Here is a 16703-nt window from a genome sequence, read left to right as displayed (position 1 = left end):
GTTTTGATATTTTTAGTATTATTTTTACTAAAGAATATTCTGTAAATAACTACATATATATATATAAGTATATAAGTCAACTGTCTATACCGAAAATCCCAATATATATATATATATATTAAGGTTATAGGATTTGGAAAAAAATAAATATTTTCAATAACTTTATTTCTATACTTATAACTTAATATATTTTCTTGTTAGTCAAATATAAGTATATTTTTTTATAAAAAAAATTAGTTTATTATTTAGTATTTTTCAGTCAATTAGAAACTGTTTTTTTTAATTTACAAAAAATATTAAATATTTTTTTTTTGATGATTGTGTCTAAACAAAAACTAACTAAATATTAGACAATAAATATATGTTTTATTTTTACATTTTAACGTATTTTATCTGTTGTTAATATTTTTAGATAATATTGTTTTTTTTTTGAATCTTATTTTTTGTTTGTTTTTGTTAATTTTATTTCCTATTAAATTTGTTTTAACCGTAAAATATTTTATATATATATATATATATATATATATATATATATATATATATATTAAGATGATAACCATTATGATTGATTGATTGATGTAATTGTTGGTGTTTTTTGTGAGTGTTTTATAAATAACAAACAAAAAATTCAATTTTATTTTCAACTAATAAAATAGTGGCTAAAAAATGTTTATATAACACAACTAATAGCAACAACAAAAATCTAATGGTTTTAATGGTTTTTATTTAAAAAAAAATAAAATAATAATAATAATAAAATTTGTTGTTGTTTTGTTTTGTTTTGATAAACAATTTTTTTATATAAAATAAAATCTACTATTTTTTATTATATTTACTACTATTTAGACAACATGTAAAAAAATCTAACTGTCCTCACTTAATGGACATTATATTAGATAGATATAAATATTATATATATATATATTGTATATATATATATACTGTATTAATGGATGTTTATCTCTCTCTCTCTCTCTCTCATCCAAACTATTTATTTATTTTGTGATGACTTTTATATATAAATATATATATATTTGGTATAAATAAAAAACAAATATAAATATGTCTATAAATCACTCGTTTAATGTGTTGACTCATAATTTTTTTTAAGTATTTTGCGATATTATTGTTAGTATTATTAATAAATAAATAAATAAATAATGGCATGTAGTTTTTTTGGCTAACATTTATCATTAAGGGACAAAATAAATTTTTTTATAACATTGTTTTTTATATAAATAAATTTATATATAATATATACTGTATATATAAAGTAATAGTTATTTTTATCTATTTTTTTATTTGATTTAACAGTTTGTTATTTGTCTATCAATTATCAATCAATAATAACGCATACATTTAGTGTATGTATTAATACCTAGAAATTAAATACTTTTTATAAGTTTTATCCTTATTTTTTCGTTATTATTATTATTATTATTACTAATGTATTTTTTAAGCATCATTTAATGCACTTACTAAACAAAATCAATTTCACAATAAATGCATACAAAAAAATATATACAAATCTATAGTTACAGTAATATCAATATTATAATTGCATACCAGAAAAAATGTGTTATATTTTTTTATAAGTTTTTTTTTGTTTGTTTGGGTAAATATGTTATATATATATATTTATATAAAATGTTTGATATATAAAAATAAAATCAATAAACATTTTGTTTTTGTTTAATACATATTTTCGTATATTATATATATATATATATATATTTATTTATTCTAAGTTATAAAAAATATTAATATTAATAATAGAAATTAAATTTTTATTATTAACTTAATTTTATTTTCAACATTTTCACTATTTGTTTCCTCAAAAAAAAAAATGCAAACGTTTATTACATTTTTATTTATTACTGCTATTATATATATATAATATATGTCTCATAATATATAATACTATATATATATATATATATATATATAAAATAATGTATTGTTGTTTATCTGATGTGTGTTTTTTTTGATAAGTTATAAGTATATTATACGAAAATATTTTTTGTATAAAAACATTTTTTTCATATTTATTGAATAAAATAAACATTTTATTGACATATTATTTTCTATTTACTAAAATGTATTAAATAAATATATATATATTTATGATGTATTTCAATGTATAATACAGTATTATTTAAGAAAAAACAATTTTTATATAAAAAATGTTTGCAAACAACAAAATATTGTATTTTCAAACATTTTTAGATAAATTTTAAAACATTATTATTAGTATTAGTATAGCAATTGTTTTTTAAATTGTTATTATTATTATTATTAGGAAAATATAATCTGTTTAAGTTGTTTGCAAAAAAAAAATTGAAACAACAAAATAACTAATAGTTATTATTTGAATAATCTTATGTTGAAATCTATTTTAGTTTTATTATTATTATTTTGTATATAAAAAAGTGTTTTTGTTAAAACATTTTTAAAGTAACTATTATTTTTAGAAAATAATAATTATTATTATCTAGCTAAAATTTGTTATGTTCAAGTGTTTTTATTATATGGTAAATATAATACTGAATTAGTAGTCTTATTATGTCTAAAAACATATTGTTTTTTTATTATTGGTGTTATGTTTTTACGTAATTTTCTATAATTTTAGTGATATTATTATTATTATTATTATTATTTTGCATTAATTTGTGGCATAAAATATTATATACAATATAAGATTAGTGAATATTTAATATCTACATAATAATAATAATAATCATAATAATAAGAGAAACTTTTTTAACAAAATAAAAATAAAAACTTATTATTATTATTATTAATAAAATACTAGGAATATATGTGTACATAAATATTATTTAATAATAACTTCATTTAGTTTTATTTTTAAATATGTTTTTAATATTTATAATAATAATAATAATAGTATTAAAATTATGTTTCTTTAATAATAAGAATTATTTAATATTTTATTATTATTGTTACATAAATATGAATTAATAATTTTATTTTTTATTTAGTTATAATAATAGTATAAATTTACATTATTTTGATTTATAAAATAATTTTTTTTTCTAGTTTCTGAAAACTTTTACCAAATATTTAATGTATTATTTTCAACATTCACACAGAATATTCTGTATTATATTATATTTTATTTAGTTTTTATGCTAAACTATTTTTTTGTTTGTTTTTTTAATTTTTGTCATAACATATGTCTCCTCCATATAAGTTATTTGTTGTGCAATTCAAATAATATTATATATATATATACAGTATATATAATACACTACAGTATTTAATATCATTATTTTTCATATAGTTTCATAATACTGTATATAATTTACTGGTAATAATACTGTGTATATGATATTAAAAAAAAGTTAACTTAATTTTCTATAAAAAATATATATTTATATATATAATATAATTTCCTTTATATACTATATATAATTATAAATAAAATATATTGTATAGCACTACTAATATTATATTTTTTATAGTATTTAATCAAATTTCATATCATTTTATATTATTTAATTTAAAAAAAAAATTTAAAAATTATATTAATATAACATATTAAGAAAAAAATGCAGTATTTTATAGTTTATATTAAATATTTATATAATTAAAATATAATATTAGATTTTATTTTTAATGTGCAATAAATAGATTATTTATTTTATTTTAAAAAAATCTAATGATCTAAATTCAAGGACAAGTTATAGTTATGAAAATAAAATTATTTATTATTTATTTTGTCCTTATCTTTAGTCAATATATTATTAGTGAGTGAGTGGGTGAGTGAGTGAGTGAGTGAGTAAGTTATTAAGTATTAAAGCAAAAGTAAAAGATAAATAAATAAATAAATTGAGATAAAGAGAAACAATTTTTTGTTGTATTTATTAATTTTATAAAATATTAATTTTTTAAAAATGTTTATATTTTACAATATTTAATATTTTACATTATATTAAATTATTAAAGATATTATTATTCAAAGACAATATATTTATTGAAATATTTTTTAATAATAAATTTTTATTACAGAAAGATATCTGAAATATAAATAAATTATATTTATTTTTTTACAAATTTATACAGTATTTATCATTATATTTAATTAATATATTTATTATATATATATATCTAATAAGATATTACATAATAATTATTTTGTCTATATATATAATTAAATTAAATGATCTGTTTATTATATGCATGTATATAATTAAATTATACAATATATATACTGTATACTGTTATATGACTGTTATACTGTATAACTATTATAAATAAATACATACATACATACATACATACATACAGTTTCCCTGAACAAAAAAAAACTAAAAATAGCAATACCAGGGTACATCTAATGGTACAGTTTATATTGCAATACATGTGTACATTATTATTATTATTATTATTATTATTGAAACCATATACTAAACTATTTTTTTATAAAAATATGTAATCCCATTTATCATACTTTATAATATTTTTTGTTAAAATAAAAATATAATTAGTAGTTTTTGAAATAAGTGGTGTATTTTAAAAAATAACTTTATAATGATTTAATTTTGTAATCATCTATAGTATATAATACTGTAAAAAAGCAATAATTTTTAAATACTATTAATGTATTTTATTGTGTGTTTAAATTTAATGTATTTTTTTAATCTCATCTCTCTCTCTCTCTCTCTCTCTCTCTCTCTCTCTCTCTCTCTCTCTCTCTCTCTCTCTCTCTCTAACTCACATCCCTATCCTTTAAATCTATACCATACATAACCCCCCTCCCCATTACCTAACCAAATACCTACCTAAACCTATACACCACACCCTAATACAGCTGGCTTAGTACTCGAGCGCTTCCAGGTTCATGTATTAGCTACCGAAGCCAGCGAACGGGCGTGCCTTAGAGGTCAGCTACAGCTGGTCATCTATACCCGCGGTGTAGGTGTGGCCCGTGTCGGCGACTACGAGTGCTTTATGCTGTGGCCGATAGCCTTTATACGCCAGTATAGGCACGAATCGGTGAAAAATTGCCAGGCTAATAATGCTTATTTAAAAAGTATTAACACTACCACCAGTACTACTAGTACTACTACTACTACTGTCCAATCAGCAGCTACCGGTGCTGCTAATAATAATAATAATAATAATCAAAAATTTTGTGCCATTAATAAATCAATAATTAATAATAATTTTACTAACAATAATAATAATAATAATAATAAAAATAATAAAAGACAAACAGTGGTCACATTGGAAGTGGGCAGGTATGTCATTATAATTGTTTTAATTTATTTTAATAATAATAATAATATGATAGCACTGGTATATAACCTGTACATACCAGTGCAATTACCATGTTATGTGGGTTATTGTGTAATGTGTTAATTGATTTGTTTTATTGTTGTTGTAATATAATAAGCATATATATAATTTTTTTTTTTAAAAATTAGTAAATAGATTGCAATACGATTTTGTAATACAATTTTATTTTATTTTATTTTTTTCACTTTTGCTATTAAATGCATATTTTTCACAAGAATATTGCAAAATAACAATTGAAATAAAATTATTAAAAATAATTTAATTGAAAAACTATTCAAACAATCAAAAAAAGTGAATAATTTATATTATTTTATTATAAATAATATTATAATTATATTTCTTTTGTTAGATTTATTAATACTATTATATTAAAAATCTAAACACATAATTGAAATATTTTTTTTATATAAATAATTTATTGCATATAATGTATGATTTTTATTATTATTATTACATTTTTATAAAGTGATAATTATCTTTTCTTTATCATTGAATTTTATTTTTTACTTTTTTTATTATATTTTTAAAAATCTATGAATACAAGATCATTATTAATGTTATTAATATTATTAATGACGTTTAACATGAAATTATAAAAAATTATTATTTTATATAATTGCAAATTCTAGTGAAAAATATTTATATTTTTTTTAATTTAAATCAGAATATTCTAGTATTTTATATGATTTTAGAGAATAATAATAGCCTTGAATATAAAATAAATATATAAAATAAAATTTAAAAAAAATTGTTAAAAGGAAATTACACTTAAAACGGGTCCAGATACTAGTATAGTCTAGTATATAAAGTCCAAGGTCTTTTTTATATATATATAAGTTATACTGTAATATATATAATCAAGCAACAACAATTATATTTAAATAGTCTAAATAAAACTAGGAGCGCACTAAACAAATACACATACAGTAAATACACATACAATACATACACATATAGTACATACACATAGAGTACATACACATAGAGTACATACACATAGAGTACATACACATAGAGTACATATATATAGTGTACATACACATGGAGTACATACACATAGAGTACTTACACATAGAGTATATACATATAGAGTACATACACATAGAGTACATACACATAGAGTACATACACATAGAGTACATACACATAGAGTACATACACATAGAGTACATACACATAAAGTACATACACATAGAGTACATAAACACACATTACATACATGTATATGAATATATACATGCCATTAAAAATTGAATTAAAATCATTATAGCCCCATAGAAAAATGATAAATACCCGTTAAAATTATAAATATAGTATATTATTATGTCAATGCTAATCACTAAATAAATATATTTAAATATTTATAAAAAAAACATTGCATAGTAACTGCACATATACTGCACTTATTTAACTTTAAATAAATAAATGACAAATTGTCTATTATTATTGAATATTGTATTATAATAATAATTTATCATGATTACTCTAATCTAATTATATATATAGTAAACAATAATATATTATAGTTAGATTTTTATTATCATAATTTATAAGTTAGACACACACACATAATTTTTTTTGACAATAAAAATCATTTTTTAAGTTTTTTTTGTATACACAATAAATATGCTAATTAAAAGAAAGTGCAAATTTAAATGTAAATATTTTCATAGAAATAAAAATTCATTTGTAATTTATAAGACAAAAATTAATTAATTAATTAAATTACTTAAAAAAAAATTGTATAAATTTGTGATAATAATAGTTTAGTGTTTCTTTAAGTGTGTAATCATAATGTGTTTTATACTTAAGATTTTAATTATTTAATAATTTAAAGATTTAATAATAAAAAAATAATCTTAACTATTGTTAACTGTTAACTTCAATATTAAACATAAATTTTTATTTAATGGTTCATAAAATTTTTTAATTTATTTTTTATAATTTATTTATTTATAATTTAAGATAGTTTAGCAAAATGATAATTTATTGTTATAAACAATTTTGACATTTATTACTAAATTATATTTAATTAAAACATTAAATATTTAAAGACAAATATAATATTTTATATAATAATATATTATTTTTTTAAATAAATATTTATTTTCTAAATTTTATATAGTTTTATTTTATTAAACTTATTATATTATATTAGTAAAGTAATTATTAATTTTTATTTTTGAATATATTTATTTATTTTTTTGTGGTATTTGCTTAATATAAAGTATAATAAAATACATATATCAACAATAAAATAACAATAAAATAAATAAATAACTAGGAAGTGAAAGTTTTACACCTCCAGGGGCTATAGATTTTTATATTAAAATTTTATTTTTGTTGTTTTATTAGCAAATAAACAAATTGAAATTTGCATATTTAATATAAAGTTATATATCTAAATAGTATTATATTATTTCATAAATATATGTTAGCAAACAAAACAAAACAAACAAACAAATCAATTAATAATTTTATTAAATAATTAATTTTTTAAAAATTAAATAAATAAATAATTTTTATTATATTAATTAAAAAATTGAATATTATATATTATTATATATTTTATTTCATGGACTGACCTATTTTTTTGCGGGGGTGGGTGTCTCAGGCGGTGCTCTACTGGTGAGGGAGTATTTTCGTTTCGTACGGCCAATGGTCACGAAATTATGCGCCAATTGAAACGGGCGATAACCAATTGGGCACAATATAAGGCCAATTGTCGTACTAATATCGGCACTGGCCAACTATCGACATCGGCAGCCAGTGGTGGTGGTGGCAATCGCCAACAGCAGCATCGGTACAGTAGATCGCGTAGTTCGGCTTCGTGTACACCCGAGATGCTGACCATTGGTGGCGGCGGCGTTGGCAACTTGTTTACCGCCAGCACATCCACAATAAACACCAACAACAATACCAGTGCTTGTCTACGGGCGTCGACACCGTCGCCGCGCAAGACCTACAAAGTCCGTCGCGGCGATACCGAACCAAACCATTCGGGCGCAGGTATGTCGGGTGCATCGGCTCCACCGGCGGCCAAAATGTCAAAAAACAAGTCCATATCGATCGGCGATGATGTCAATTATGTGATACCTATTTTCGATGACAATGATGAAGACAATGATAGTAGTAATGATGACAACAACGATGGCGGCGATGATAATGATGACGGCGACTACGGTATTGTCTGTCCACTGACCACAAAGTCCAGTGATGGCGGCGGCGGCGGTGGCGGTAACTATATTAATGGTATCTATGGCTCTATTAGTGGTAATACTAGTAGTAGTAATAAATCGTCAAAAACCGGTTATGACTGCCGAAACCAACAACAACAACATCTACAACGCCAGAGCACCGGTAGTCGACGCAAGTCGTCGGCCGACGATTCAATACATAGTAATAATAATAATAATAATAATAATAAGCAAAAAGTTTTTAACAATAAAGTTGGTGGTAGTGGTGGTGGAGGAGGAGGAGTAGGAGGTTGTCATAGGAGTGTCGCCAGTCGTACGGATAGTGGTAACAGTGCTATGAGTGTCGGCAGCAGTATTATTAGCAATGGCGCCGCCGATGACAGTGGCATACATTGCACGGGTAGTGGTTTGACCAGTGCTGGCGGCGGCAGTGGCGGTGGCGGTGATCCAAGTGATGGTAATCCCTATCTAGAGTTGATTGCCGCTTGAATTAAATAAAAAAATGTTTGTTTCATATATTATTTATATATTATTTTTTTTATTATTGTTATTAAATATTTATTAATTTATTTTAATTAATTTGTTTTAAGTGTTTCCTTAAACATTTGTAAATATTTTTTTTTAAATAATTGTTAATTTTATTTGTTATTTATTATCTAAATTTATAGATACAAATTTTTTTTATCAGTATTATTTTTTTTAACTAATAATTATATAATTTTTGTATATTGTTTTAATTGTTTTATTATTATATTAATAATTTTTTATCTAAAAAAAATTAAATATAGTTTTTTTCTAATATTATGTGTGAATTTCTCTAAACAATGTATAAGAGAAAATAAAAAATACAAATATATGTAAAATATTTTTAATATTTTTTTTTGCCAATTATTGTACAAACAAATACATATTATATGAAAAACAAATGTTACAAAAAAAATATTCTCTAAAAAATATATCAATAGTTTTTGAAAAATAATAATATACAGTATAAATACAAATAACAAAAAATATTATTATTATTAATAAATAGTTAACATAACAAAAACATTTTTATTTTAAATATTTTCAAAAAAATCTATATATTTATATACATATTGTATATATATATATATGTGTGTGTTTGTATTTAATTTATATTAAAATTTTTAAAATATATGCTTTTAGTTTTAAATACAGTATATGTATTGATAACGATAAAATTAAAAATAATCAAACATAAATTTTAATTAAGTTATTATATCAAAGAAAAATTGATAAATTAATATATTTTTTAATTATAAATTTTTTTTAAGTAACAATAAGTTTGTAATAATTTTTGTATTATAATACTGTAATATTTATACTAAATTAAAAATTAATGAATATTTATTTTGAACATTGAAACAAAATTGAAACAAATTTTAAACAAAAAATTAAAAACAATATCATTATAATAATTGTGAACAAATATATTTTAAAACATAATATTTTTACAAATTAATACAAATACATATATATTTATATATACTATAAAAGTAAAATTTTTATTAATTAACAAATACATAAAAATACATACAAATATATTTTTAAGTTTACTATTTTAAATAAAAAAAAATATTAATATTAATAAACTCAAAAAAATGTAGATTAACTTTATTAACATTTATTTTGTTTAAAAACAAAAATAAATATTATATTAAACTCATATTATTATTGATATTTCTTTAATTTAAATAAAATATTAATTTTTTTGATATATTAATAAAATGTCATTCATTATCTAATTATTTATTTAATTATTTTATTTTTTTTATGTCGCAATTATGTTTGACAACTTAATTAACTAATTAGTATAAAATATAATAATATATTAAATAAAATAATAATAAGTATATAAAATATATACGTAATTAATTAAAAACAATTAATAAAAATTCAGTTAACATTTAATTTATTAAATATTTTCTTTTTATAAATAACTTATTTTTTTGAATATTTCATATGAAAATTTTTTCGTTTAATTAATTTATAATTAATAAAAAAAAAATATTTTATTTTAAATCTAATAAATTCATAATTACTAATTAAAGCCATAAATAATAATAAGAAAAATATGCAATAATTTATAATAATTTTTTTAAAAAAAATAATACTACTAAAACTGTGATATCACTAGTAAAATAATAATAATAATAATATAAAAATTTTATTATTATTATTATTATTTTTATTGAGATAAACTTATGTTTAGTGTTAAATAAATCAATATTATTTTTAATAAATACTGTACTAATATTAATAGTAATCGTAATAAATTGATGACAAATTTTATGGATTATTTTATGGAGGGGAAGGGATTAAATATGACATATATATATATATTATATATATATATATATATATATATATATATATATATATAGTACTGTATATATCGATATAATTAATAATAATAATCATAATAATAATAAATGTCAAGTACTTTACTACTAATATCTGGTCTAATAATTGGTTTGTTAGGGTCTACTCTTAATTGAGTCCTAAACGTGGGTATAACTTAAATAAATAAATAAATAAAATTTGATATATATATATTATAATTTATGAATTAGGTTCAAGGTCTATAATATTTATTATTATTTTGTTTTTTTCTGTATATTACAATTAAGATAACATGTGATTTGTTAGTACATTAATAATTTATTGTCAATATATATATAATATTAAATTACATTTTATTATTATTATTATTATACTCTAATGTATTACTAATTTAATACCTTAATAATTATCTGTTAGCTAATAATATAATGTTTATTATAAATATTTTTTTAATATTAAACAAACAAACAAAAATGTGTTATAAATACAGTCACTCAGATTACATCATGTTTTCATAGTTTATAATATTTTTTAAAAATAATGTATAAATATTTTATTATTAGTATTATTATTATACATGAATAGATGTATTAAATATAACTAAAATAAATAAATAATTTTTAAAAGCATATTTTCAATAATAAATAAATAATATTACATAAAATAAATAAATGTCAAATAATAATAAAAATTTGATGTTCATAATGAAAATATTTTTCATTTATTGATACTTTATTATTATTAGAAAATAGTTTTATATAAAGATTATAGATTTAAAATTTTTTTTTCATTTAATATTAATAAATATTGAAGTTATTGATCACCGAAAAATATATATCATTTTTATCTTATATTGTTGACCAGTATATATAKATATATATATATAWAGAGAGAGAGAGAGAGAGAGAGAGAGAGAGAGAAATATAGAGAGAGAGAGAGAGAGAGAGAGAGAGAGAAAATAAGAGAGAGAGAGAGAGAGAGAGAGAGAGAGAGAGAGAGAGAGAGAGAGAGAGAGATGCAATACTATTACTAATAAAACATTTATGTTAATAACAAACTAGAAAAAATAACCTAAATTCATATGAGATGAAAAAAATTTGCCGATAACCTTGAGATTCTCAATACATTTATATATATATATATATATTGTAGACTTACTTTACAAAACACTAGTGTATTAAATATATCATACAGATATAAATTTATTAATATAAATCGGCAAATATTATGTGTGTGAGTGTGTGTGTGTGTGTGTGTGTGTGTGTCTAACTGTAAAAATGTTGTGGGAGTAAATCGAGTTAGTTGAGTGAGTGAGTGAGTGAGTGAGTGAGTGAGTGAGTGAGTGAGTGAGTGAGTGAGTGAGTGAGTGAGTGAGTGAGTGAGTGAGTGAGTGAGTGAGTGAGTGAGTGAGTGAGTGAGTGAGTGAGTGAGTGAGTGAGTGAGTGAGTGAGTGAGTGAGTGAGTGAGTGAGTGAGTGAGTGAGTGAGTGAGTGAGTGAGTGAGTGAGTGAGTGAGTGAGTGAGTGAGTGAGTGAGTGAGTGAGTGAGTGAGTGAGTGAGTGAGTGAGTGAGTGAGTGAGTGAGTGAGTGAGTGAGTGAGTGAGTGAGTGATATATATATACTATATATATATATATATGTATAGAGAGAGTAGAGATGGGCAAATAGAAAGTTTCTAATAAATTTCCGTGAGAAAGTTTCTAGAAAATTTCTCATGAATAAATTTCTATAGAAATTTAACTTTATTGTTGTACTATGGGATCCCCATATCTATAGTTATTGGAAATACTATAAATATATTAATGAGACATAATATTGTACAAATGGGATACCTATATAAATAAGTATAATTATCTAATAATAATCAGTTTTGTAAAATTTTATTCATCATTTTACTGTATTATATTATAGACTATAATATAATAAAATGATGAATAAAATTTTACAAAACTATAATTTATAGTTAAATATAATTAAATAAATTAATTTTTACTTTAATTAATAATTTAAATACTAATAATAATATTTAATTATTACTTGTAATAAGAATGTTACAAGATAAAAAATATTGAAATAACAAAATTAACCATGGGGATCCCATAGATAGAAATTTCTTTTAGAAACTTTCTAGAAATTTCTCTATTATTTTATAAATTTCTCTTTTTTGCCAACACTAAGAGAGAGACAGAGAGAGACAGAGAGAGATAGAGAGAGACAGAGAGAGACAGAGAGAGACAGAGAGAGACAGAGAGAGAGAGAGAGAGAGTTATAATGAAAAATATATATTAATATGAAAACAGATTTATATTCAGATTTTATTTATTATTTTTTTATTTTTTTTTGATTGCTGACAAAATAATTGTTTGTCTCAATTAAATTGATTTTTATTTATTTATCACACACACACACACACACTTATGTAAACTAAATGTACTGTTTGTAGTAAATAAAATATAATTATTTATTTATTTTTTGTTAAAAGACAATAAACGCTAAAAGACTATTGTCTCTCATATAAAACAAAATCAATAATAAAAATAAAAGTTTTAAAAAATTATATATTCTTCAAGCGTATAGATGGGTAACCACCGACTCTACAATATATTATATAATAGTTGGTTATATTAGGAAAAAAATTATGTGTTAGTAAAACATATGGTATATATGTGTTTGAGGAATGTTGGGGAGGGTTAGAGGACTGGTAGTTTTTTTGAGTGTCTAATTTTTTTTATTACAAAATTATTATTATTATCATTAATAATCAATAAGTGCTTATTAATAATTTGGATTATTTAAAACAAAAAAACTTGTTATTTTTTTGAAATTTAAAATAAAATGTGATTTTTTTGCAATCAAATATATAACTTTTTATTATATGATATATATCAAATTGACAAATACATTAAAATCTACACTAACAGTATCATTAATCTTACTTATTTGATAATAAAAAAAAAATCAATAAAATTGTTAAATAAAAATTTATTTATTTTTTCTTTCAATAAACTATGGATTTTTTTTTTGATTATGTTTAATGTAAAATTATGTTTAAATAAATTGATATCTAAGCTTATACTAAATATCTATATATATATAATGTTTTAAAAATTGACATGAATAATAAATTTTATTTATTTATTTAAAAAATACATGTATTTTTTTGTTGTTGAAATTACATAAAAACAATTGATTTATGTGTGTTTCAATAAATTTTATGTTCAAAAATAGTAGTATTATTATGTGTTATAACAAATAAATTTTTATTTATAAACCTTATGTATGTATATTTATCTCATATATATATATATATATATATATATATATATATATCTATATAATATTCAATATATTGCATTATATCAGTACACTGATATATGTTTTGCATACTATGCAAATATTTAATATTTTTTATTAATACTGATTAGGCTTTAAAAATATATTAAATACTGATAATGTAATTTTGCACTTAAAAAAATACTGTTAACTAATACTATAGGTTTACGGCTTTTTATTTACTAATACTTTTACATAGAAATACATATTATTAATACTATTTTTTGTTACATATTTTTAAAATACTAATTGTTTTTAATACTATTGTTTTAAGTGTAATACTGTTTTAATAATAATATTGTTAAGTAGTAGTGACTAGTGTAGTGCAAAAACTGACTTTAATTGTAATACTGTATATCAATTAAATGATACTATTAATACTGATTGTTAATACATTGTAAACAATACTAAAAGGTAAATACTATTTTGTAATACTGTTTATAATTATAATTATTATCTATTATAGTTATTATTATTATTATTGTTATTATTATTGTTATGTTGTTGTATAATTACTGTCAGGCAATGATGTATATGTATTGTGGCGCCGGTACTGCCATCTATCGATGGGTATCGACACCACATACAATAGAGTTGTAAACGGGATTACTGTTTTAGTCCCAACGGGACAAACCAGGAGTCACGTGATTAAAAAGTTAAACTTATATTATTAAGGGATAATTACCCGAGTAAACCCGGGAATTATCCCGTCTAAAATTGTTACACTATTATAAGTAGGGTTGTAGTCAAACGGGAATATTAGGGAATATTAGTGGGAATATTAAGTAGTTAAATGTAATGTCTTTGTTATTAATGGGAATTTATATAGTAATGTCTAAGTGAGGGGAACTTATATATTGTAGAGTAAGGCTTGTGTGCACACGACACTCATTGGTGTCGTCTGCAAACAATAAGACCTATTGATTCAAAAGCATATAAATACTGAGGTACTTCTCATTGAAGAGTCACTCAAGTGTTGAGCTAAGACTTAAACTGGTCAGCTCAAGAGCTATAGAGTTTAGACTTTAAACAGTTAACTCTAACAGTAGCTAAAGCTCTGCCTGGACTGGCAGGCCTTTGCTATGCATAAACTTGCATAGCATTGGTCAGCAGTTCCGGGCAGTGCAGGGTTGTTATATTGTAATGTACTGATGTATACTTTTATTTTAATCAATTATTAATAAACAATACTTTTACTTATTATAATGTGAGTACCATTATTCGGATTACTTCATTGTGTTAACTGTGATATTAAGGATTACTAAGACTTTCAACAAGCGATCATTGGCGAGATCTATCAGCGGACGGATCTCGGGTTGTGTGTGTCTACTATGGTCCGGGACTAACAGCGCATATAGTGGACAGAAAAAACGGCAACACAACACATTTGGTGGCAGCGTCGAGGATTAAGGACTCATCTAAAATCGGTAGCAATCGACTTAAACGAGTCGGTGCTCACCTGAAAGAGTGGTAAATTTATTAGTCTGTAAACTTTACAACAACATTGATGAGTAGACTTTTAAACCAAAGTCACTCTTCATAAATAGGACTTAAAGGTCCAAAAATGATCATAGGCCTGTACACACCAAGGGAATGGTTGTACAGTGCTTTTGTCAACAGAGGATGTCGGTTTAAAAGCTGACATTAATCCTCTGCTCTTCTCACCTTACATGGAAGGAATGAGAGCCTTAGCTTAAATTAACTGAGGGGTGCGAATGACATGTAATGATCGCTGTGATTGACTTAAACAAGTCAACACCTAACTGAGTTCTTAAACTGGAACTCAAAACCTTAGTGACTGATAGTGACAATGATAGTGACAATGATAGTGACAATGATAGTGACAATGATAGTGACAATGATAGTGACAATGATAGTGACAATGATAGTGACAATGATAGTGACAATGATAGTGACAATGATAGTGTCAATGATAGTGACAATGATAGTGACAATGATAGTGACAATGATAGTGACAATGATGGTGACAATGGATAATAGATTTTGATTAAGACATGAATTAAAATAGACGACGACGATCAAAACAACTGAGACAGATGAAGACAACAGATGAAGACAACAGATGAAGACAACAGATGAAGACAACAGATGAAGACAACAGATGAAGACAACAGATGAAGACAACAGATGAAGACAACAGATGAAGACAACAGATGAAGACAACAGATGAAGACAACAGATGAAGACAACAGATGAAGACAACAGATGAAGACATCAGATGAAGACAACAGATGAAGACAACAGATGAAGACAACAGATGAAGACAACAGATGAAGACAACAGATGAAGACAACAGAAGAAGACAACAAATGAACACAACAGATGATAACGGATGAATACATCAGAGGAAATGGATGTGTGTTTACATCATTTTCTGGAACTAGCATATGAACTATGGCTATATTATTTAGAGACGCGCTTAAGCAATAAAATTATGACGCTTAATAACAAAAATTTTTGTGACGGTGTG

General features: G+C 21.9%; 2 protein-coding genes across 2 annotated transcripts in view; both read left to right on the top strand.

Annotated features, from left to right (window-relative positions):
* Window positions 1–5202, top strand: part of LOC128953542 (probable serine/threonine-protein kinase DDB_G0282963) — a gene marked incomplete at its 3' end in the record, with an annotated part of 35674 nt that extends 30472 nt beyond the window's left edge. The window contains exon 4 of the mRNA XM_054299030.1: window positions 4832–5202. Coding sequence (XP_054155005.1) covers window positions 4832–5202 — 371 coding nt within the window. The remainder of the gene's footprint in view (window positions 1–4831) is intronic.
* Window positions 5203–5229: 27 nt separating this feature from the next.
* On the top strand, window positions 5230–16210 carry LOC128953508 (serine-aspartate repeat-containing protein F-like). The gene is made up of 4 exons (XM_054298991.1): window positions 5230–5261; window positions 7934–8973; window positions 15469–15682; window positions 16018–16210. Exons 2-4 carry the CDS (start codon window positions 7992–7994, stop codon window positions 16208–16210), a joined length of 1389 nt encoding a protein of 462 aa, XP_054154966.1. The 5' UTR covers window positions 5230–5261; window positions 7934–7991.
* The last annotated feature ends 493 nt before the right edge of the window (window positions 16211–16703 follow it).

The sequence above is a fragment of the Oppia nitens genome, unplaced genomic scaffold (assembly GCF_028296485.1).
Source record: "Oppia nitens isolate AA-2021 unplaced genomic scaffold, nextdenovo-longstitch-racon4-pilon3 scaffold22_pilon_pilon_pilon, whole genome shotgun sequence".
In the NCBI taxonomy this organism is placed as follows: domain Eukaryota; kingdom Metazoa; phylum Arthropoda; class Arachnida; order Sarcoptiformes; family Oppiidae; genus Oppia; species Oppia nitens.
The sequence above is the reverse complement of the archived record's forward strand: the minus strand, read 5'-3'. Positions and strand labels throughout refer to the sequence as shown.

Coding starts and splice junctions, on each gene's coding strand:
- LOC128953508 (XM_054298991.1), top strand. CDS start 7,992: ATGCGCCAATTGAAACGGGCGATAACCAATTGGGCACAATATAAGGCC. Junction 8,974..15,468: donor TGGCGGTGATCCAAGTGATG/GTAATCCCTATC, acceptor TGTGATATTAAG/GATTACTAAGACTTTCAACA. Junction 15,683..16,017: donor GGTGCTCACCTGAAAGAGTG/GTAAATTTATTA, acceptor AGTGACTGATAG/TGACAATGATAGTGACAATG.